The 7,716-nt window shown below is 47.5% G+C and overlaps 1 protein-coding gene across 1 annotated transcript; it reads left to right on the forward strand.

Moving 5' to 3' along the window:
- Positions 1-246: 246 nt before the first annotated feature.
- On the forward strand, positions 247-3,576 carry Acot6 (acyl-CoA thioesterase 6). The gene is made up of 3 exons (XM_048362605.1): positions 247-832; positions 1,851-2,053; positions 2,866-3,576. The coding sequence occupies exons 1-3, from the start codon at positions 346-348 to the stop codon at positions 3,484-3,486; spliced, it is 1,311 nt and encodes a 436-aa protein (XP_048218562.1). The 5' UTR covers positions 247-345; the 3' UTR covers positions 3,487-3,576.
- The last annotated feature ends 4,140 nt before the right edge of the window (positions 3,577-7,716 follow it).

The raw sequence follows: 7,716 nt of genomic DNA on the forward strand, positions 1-7,716 counted from the left end.
GCTGGGCTCGGGCTTGCCCTCGCTGGCACCTGGCGTCATCACTAATAGATCACTCAGTAGTTCTCACTCTAACACGTGGAGGGCGGTGAGAGGCCGCGCATCCTCTCCCCGCAGGGCTCGGCTTCCCCAGCAGGCCCTGGGACCGCCCCCGCGCCGCCCCGCGCCCCGAGCCGGCCTCCAATCGCCCCGCCAGGCCAGTTCCCGGCCGAGGCCTGCGGAACCGAAACAGCCCGACGCCTCCCGGGTCGTCCGGCCTCCCCGCGCTCCCCAGTCCGGGGCTGGGACCCACGTGGAGCGCTCGCCACGAGCCGGGAAAGGCTGCGGTTCCCTGGCTTCGAGTCCGGCATGGCGGCGCCCCGGGTGATCGTGGAGCCCGCGGGCCGCGTGTGCTGGGACGAGCCCGTGCGCATCGCCGTGCGCGGCCTGGCCCCCGAGCAGCCCGTGGCGCTGCGCGCGTCCCTGCGCGACGAGAAGGGCGCGCTCTTCCGGGCCCACGCGCGCTACCGCGCCGACGCCCGCGGCCAGCTGGACCTGCAGCGCGCGCCCGCGCTGGGCGGCAGCTTCGCGGGGCTCGAGCCCATGGGGCTGCTGTGGGCCATGCAGCCCGACAGGCCCTTCTGGCGCCTGGTCAAGCGGGACGTGCAGACGCCCTTGCAGGTGGAGCTGGAGGTGCTGGACGACCCCGAGCCCCAGGAGCCCCAGGAGTCCGCCGGGCCCGAGGGCGGGCGGGTGCTGGCGCGAGCGGTGCACGAGCGGCACTTCATGGCGGCCGGGGTGCGGCGGGTGCCGGTGCGCGAGGGCCGGGTGCGGGCCACGCTCTTCCTGCCGCCAGGTGAGCCACCGCTGCCCAAAGTCAGATCTAGTTGGTCCCTAGATCTGGTCTGGTTTCTGGACCTTCATAGGTCCCTGAGGTGCCCTGATAACCACATGATCATGCAAAGTCTAACACCCCCACCCCCAAAGCCCCCCATCCCCCAGGGCTTAAACTTGAACTCCTGTTAAGTTCTCACTGGCATGTGTGCCAGTGGCTGGCGCTCTACCACCTGAGCCAACTTCTCCATCAGAGTGATACAGGCTTCCAGGCTTTTCTGTGTGGATTTGCTCCCATCGCTGAGCCTCTGAACTCAGCCTCCTCAGTAGCTAGAATTTCAGGGGTGAGCCACCAGAGCCCCACATGTCATGCATTCTTTCTTTGTGTGTGTTTTGGCACCAGAGCTTGAACATGCTCGACTTTTTTGGTTCACTGCTGGCATGTCCAAAAATTTGGCAGATTTAGTGAGGGTGTTCTTTTAAGAAGAGCAGAGCAGTATCTATCCCCTATATTTATTGGACACTTGACTGCCATTCTCAAAACACTCTCAGATGGTTTTTGAGAAAAATGAGAAAGAAATGTTGGTGGAAAATGTATATCTTATATATTATTTCTAAATATATGTATTTAATTATTGTTTATGCAACTGTATGACAAAATCAGAAATCAGTCTCTTATTTATTGTCCTTTGTAGGGTTTTTGTGTGTGGTGTGTGTGTGTGGGGGGGGGGTTATAGGGCTGAACTTGGAGCCTAGATGCTGTCTTTGAGCTCTAAGCTTATGGTTAGGGCTCTACCACCTTGAGCCACAGCACCACTTCCCTCTGTAGATTATTCAAAACAAAAATTAAAATAGAAAGAAAACTTTTTCACTGTGTTCTCCCTGCTGACTGGCAAAATCTCAAACTCAGAATGTCTCCTTTCCTTTCCCTTCCTCTCCCCGCTCCCCTTCCCTTTTCTTTTTCTCTTTGCACCATTAGTTGGCTGTGTTGTTCAGAATGATTTTTGAGACTAAAGCCTCCTATGACTTGTCTTCTGCAGGTGAGGGACGTTTTGCAGGGATCATTGATCTCTTTGGAAGTGGCGGTGGTCTTTGTGAATACAGAGCCAGCCTCCTTGCGGGACATGGCTTTGCTGTGCTTGCTCTGGCTTATTTCAGATATGAAGACCTCCCTGAGTATTTGTGTGATGTGTGCCTGGAGTACTTTGAAGAAGCTGTGGCCTTTATGTTGCAGCATCCAAAGGTGAGTCCCAGTGTTGACCAGAATGGAGTAGAAGGATTATAGTGGGCACAGGGCTGGACCCAGAAGCCCGAACAGGACCTACAGGGAAACACACACAAAGGCTCCTTCTAAAGTTACTATTTATTATTACTATTTCATAATTCCAGTTGCCAGTTACGATTTCCATTTCCTCCTATCGCTAAAGATCTAAATGTTTGAGTTCCTTTTGTGGCTACTGGTCATAATTCAAAGGAGTACTGAATTAAGTCAATATAAACTCTGTGTTCTGGTTCTCTGTCTACCACACAGTGGCTTACCATCCTGAATAAAGCAGGTGACCTCTCAGAGGTTTAATTTTTCTCATTTATAACACTAATGTTAAAGTGTGGTGGGAATAGTTTGACTAAAAAGAGACTTTTTGAGGCAATTGGTGACATTTGAATAGGAGCAGTGTAGTTGATGGTATTAAGGAATCATTATTCATAAGTATGAATACTACTCTGAGCCACAGCTCCACTTATGGTTGTTGAGTGGTTAATTAGAGATGACTCTCACAGGGACTTTTCTGCCAGGCTAGCTACAAACCACAGTCCTCAGCCCCCCGAGTAGCTAGGGTTACAGGTGTGAGCCACCAGGGCCTGGCCTGTGCCATATTTCAATACAGAACCGGCCTGTATTCTAGGAAATCAATAGATTTATTAGAAGACACACTGTACTTTGTATATTGTTGCCTAAAGAAGGGAAGAAAGTTATATTTGAGAATACTGAGAGAATACAAAATGACCACTTACCTGTGGATTCTTCACTTATTCTCCTCCTCCTTCTCTCCTCAGGTCAAAGGTCCTAGCATTGGGCTTCTTGGCTTCTCCAAAGGAGGCGACCTATGTCTTTCAATGGCGGCTTTCCTGAAGGACATCACAGCCACTGTACTTATCAATTCCTGTGTGGCCAACACTGTAGTTCCTCTACATTACAAGGATATGATTATTCCTGATCTTGGTATTGACCCCTCAAAACAAAAAACCACTGAGTCAGGCCTTTTAGATTTTGGAGATGCCTGGAACAATCCACTGGAGGAACCCAACCACCAAAGTCTCATCCCATTGGAAAAGGCCCAGGGGCCCTTCCTGTTTATTGTGGGTATGGATGATCACAACTGGAAGAGTGCATTCTATGCACAAATAGCCTCTGAACGGTTGCAAGCCCATGGGAAAGACAGACCCCAAATAATCTACTATCCAGAAACGGGTCATTGTATTGACCCACCTTATTTTCCTCCCTCCAGAGCCTCTGTGCATGCCATCTTGGGTGACACGGTGTTCTATGGAGGAGAGCCAAAGGCTCACTCAAGGGCACAGGAGGATGCCTGGCTGCAGATTCAAACGTTTTTTCAAAAACACCTCAATGGTAAAAATTCCATGAAGTATCCAGGTGCTGGTGGCTCGCGCCTATAATCCTAGCTACTCCAGGAGGCTGAGATCTTCACATACAGTTTGGACCCAGGCAGACAAATCCAAGAGACTCTTAGCTCTAGTTAGAAAAAAAGCTGTAAGTAGAGGCATAGCTCAAGTGATAGAGTACCAGCCATGAGTTAAAAAGCAGAGCAAGAGCAAGAGGCCCTGAGTTCAAGCCCCAATAGTGACATACACACAAAAGAGTTAATATGTATTAATGCATCCTTCACTGTAAAAGAGTCAAGTAATACAGACAACATAAAAGATCCTATTGGCTGACACAGTAACTCATGCCTATACTCCTAACTACTTCAGAAGTAGAGAGCAGAAGGATCTGGGTTGGATGCCAGCCCAGGCAAGAAAGTCACAAAATTCCCAACTCAATCAATAAAAGTTGGATGTGCAGACCTGTCACCCGAGCTATGTAGGGAGCCAAAGAGATCATGAACCAGACAAGCTGTCACATAAATGTGTGATCCTTTTCAAAAACAACTAAAACAACAACAAAAAAGACATAAATGTGAATCCTTGTTTGAAAAATAACTGAAGCAAAAAGAGCTGTGGGTGTGTCTGACAAGGTACAGTTCCATGTGCCTGGCCCTAAGTTCAAACTCCAGTGTTAACAAAAAAATTTTTTTTAAAAATCTTAATTCATTGCCCAATTTCTGTCTTCTCCCAAGGGTAGTTACTATTACCAAATTGAAGTAGAATTTTATTGTCCAGAAACATTTTTGGCATACATGCACACCATACACACACACACACACACACACACACACACACACACACGAATGGGAAAACATGGTTTTATTTTGTAAGTACGATGCCTCTTCTAAACAAAAATAAATCCTAAAAGTTGTATTATGTAAGCTTTTTTTAAAGAACAAAATATACATTTTCAGACTTGTGTCAGGCCACAAGACAATAGAGGATTTTGTTGTTGTTGTTGCTCTTCCTTCAGCTTGATTAAAAAGCCAAATTTCTACTTCCCCAACTTTCCATCCCAACTGGGCTTTATGGCATTCAAGTCAAGGAACTTTCTCTGCTCTAGATTTTTGTCGCATCTGCCACTTTAATATAGCTCAACTCATCTGAAACATTTAAATGAAAGCTGATCAGTCTTTATTAATATGAAACAATTATTTCAAGGAAGGACACGAATTTGGCAAGTGCATGGCCTAAGTGCCTTCCTTCAAGCCAGCTATGGGAATAGTGCCCTCTGGTGGCCAGTGAGGGGATTGAGCAAAGGCAACAGGCACCGATGTTCTGTTTGAAATCATTGCTTCTCTTTCCTGAGTACGCCATCCTGACTCTCAGATGGCCACACCGTGGCCTCCTCAGTGGCATCATCTTGGAGCACTTCGTTAGATGGCTCCCCAGGCTCCTATGTTGTGGGTGTGTGGGGTTTTGCTTCAGGGATACCGCAGGCCCAGATCAAAGCCACCACAGCCACAGACAGCACCAGGTGGTTTAATTAAAGCTCCTGGAGGAGTTTAGGCCCTGCGGACAGATGCCTGGTGGCTTCTTACTGTCCCACCACAAAATGGATAGCCTGAATCTAGACTGGGGCCTAGCTCTGGGGGACAACTTCACAGGCAAGGAAGTCATGCTGTTCTGGTGAAGCCCTGGAGAGATCCAGCATTTGCCAGATACCAAATGATGTGATTAAAAACAAAACAACCCAACTTCAAAGTGGAGGGAGCAGTACCCCTCTGCTGGCCTCCCACAGGGGGCAGTGCTATTTCTGTACCTCTGAGCTTTCCTCCTTGGCTGCAGGCACACTGCCTGCCCTGTGTCTTCCAGGTACGAGAGGCCTTTTCTGAAGAGGCCTCCTACTGGATGGTTTGCTTTGCTAGCTAATATGTCATCGGAAAACAAAGTGAGCCCCAGAAGGGCTTTACTTTTTTTTCCTAGATATTGTGGTGGAGCATTCACTCCCCCCTAGATGGTGGCTAGGATTTGATATTTTATCTGCTTGAACACTTCTCTTCTGCCAGCTGTCCACCCTCCAAACCCCTACTTCAGCTTGGCTGTATATATCTTGCTTATGTTATATACTAAGCACAGAACTGCAGCAAAAGTACCTAGCATTGAATGTCTTCCTATCTCCACTAAATGGGGCTTTGTGTTCATTTCAGTTTTCCTGTTACCATTTCTTGTTAAAAATGATAATAGTGGCGTTAAAAATGATAATAGTGGCCTGGTGCTGGTGGCTCACACCTGTAATCAAGCTGACATTGGAGGACTGTAGTTTGAAGCCAGCCCAGGCAGGAAAGTCCATGAGCCTTATTGGATTAGCTACCCAAGTTGGGCAAAGCTACCAAACCCAAAGCTAGAGTTGTCACTCAAGAGGTAGAGTGCCAGCCTTGAGCAAAAAAAAGCTCAGGGACAGCATCTAGGGGCTGAGTTTAAGCCCCAGGACCAGAACAAACAAAAGGATAATAGATATCTCTTTTCACTTGTTAGATTTTTGTATGTGGGGGGGGGGGCAGGGGTGGGTGTCCTGGGGCTTGAACTCAGGACTTGGGCACTGTCCATGAGATTCTTTTTCTTAAGGCTAGTGCTCTACCACTTTAGCCACAGTGCCACTTTGGGCTTTTTCTAAGAGTCTTACAGACTTTGCTGCCGAAGCTGGCTTCAAACCTTAATCCTTAGATCTCAGGCTTCCTGAGTAGCTAGGATTACAGGCGTCATCCACCAGGGCCCAGCCCCCACTTGTTATCTTAATAACATTAAACAGGTGCATATTTTTAATGTGATTCAATTCCAGGTCTTCAAAATAAAATTTATTTCAAACACCAAGGTAGAAATAGGCATCTGAGATCCCTTTCACCAACCTGGTGCCGAAAGCAAAGTAGGAAGTTCCTACCCTTCCCAAAGCCAAACCAGAGCCCCACCACTGAAGGCCAAGAAGTCAGTGCTGGGAAGCATCCACCACCACAAAAGGAAGAGGCTCCTGTCACTCACCTTCCTGTAGTCCAAGATGTTGCAGTCCAAATACCCTGGGAAGAGCATCCACAGAAACAAGCTTGACCACGACTCCATCTTTCTGTTTCCCTCACCCAAGTCAGCCACGAAGAAGATAGAGGTGTCTATTTTGATGTCAAGGGCAACCAGCAGCAGATCAACCAGGCTGTAAGATGCAGTGTGACAGTCATGTGGCCAAGGTCAGTTCCCTAATCAGGCCTGCTGGACACAAGAAGCCATCTGTTCCACAGGCTCCTGACTAGGATGCTTTGTGTGTTGTCTACAAAATTGGCTAATCATATATATACATATATATGATTACATATATATGTATATATATATGCCATTAAAAAAATCTGTAAAGGGGTGACATTATACCCCCAAAAAGAAATGTCCTCATTACCTGACATGAAATGATAGCCCCTCTGTACAACACGTTAATAGTAACAATAAAGTTATTTTTTAAAAATGAAAATCTCCGGCCTAGTGGCAAGAGTGCTTGCCTCGTATACATGAAGCCCTGGGTTCGATTCCTCAGCACCACATATATAGAAAACATCCAGAAGTGGTGCTGTGGCTCAAATGGCAGAGTGCTAGCCTTGAGCAAAAAAAGTCAGGGACAGTGCTCAGGCCCTGAGTTCAAGGCCCAGGACTGGAAAAAAGAAAGAAAGAAAATCTCTGCATTAGAGGACAATCAGAAAATAGACCAGCAAGGAGGTTGTGCTAGTTGGCGTGGGGTGCTATGAACACTGAGTGGCTTTATAACATTTTCTATCTGCTATGGGATGCTGGAAGGCCAGGATGAAGGTGCTGGCAGGGTTATTCTCAGTGGGCTCCAGGGCCTCCCACCCCTCTCATCAGAACACCAGTCCCGTGGGCTCACAGCCCCACTGCTGCGGGCTTACGGGCCTTCAAGGTCTTGTCTCCTCATATGGTCACTGTGGAGGACAGGGTTTAAAAGCATAGATTTCTATCCATAGCAATCATTGTACTTTCATAGTATCCTCTTGAAATATCTATTTATGTATATAAACATACACTTATGTGTTTGAGCAATCTTTCTAGTAGAAGTATATTGTGTCACGGTATGTTCAACACTCCTAAATAATTCTCTTGTTAATTTTTGAGTTTCTGTTTAAACTTTGAGTCTGTGTATGAATATAGATGTGTGTGCGCGCATGTGTGTGCACTTGATGCACACATACTTGATGCACTCTTCAGAACCAAGTCCTAAAGGTGGTACTTCTGGGCTGGTCACAACAG

The sequence above is a fragment of the Perognathus longimembris genome, chromosome 14, assembly GCF_023159225.1.
Source record: "Perognathus longimembris pacificus isolate PPM17 chromosome 14, ASM2315922v1, whole genome shotgun sequence".
NCBI lineage: Eukaryota > Metazoa > Chordata > Mammalia > Rodentia > Heteromyidae > Perognathus > Perognathus longimembris.

Bases quoted from the DNA above. Each gene is read 5' to 3' on its own strand.
- Acot6 (XM_048362605.1), top strand. From the start codon at position 346: ATGGCGGCGCCCCGGGTGATCGTGGAGCCCGCGGGCCGCGTGTGCTGG. The intron at 833-1,850 runs GTGAGCCACCGC...TGTCTTCTGCAG, and splicing joins CACGCTCTTCCTGCCGCCAG to GTGAGGGACGTTTTGCAGGG. The intron at 2,054-2,865 runs GTGAGTCCCAGT...TTCTCTCCTCAG, and splicing joins TTATGTTGCAGCATCCAAAG to GTCAAAGGTCCTAGCATTGG.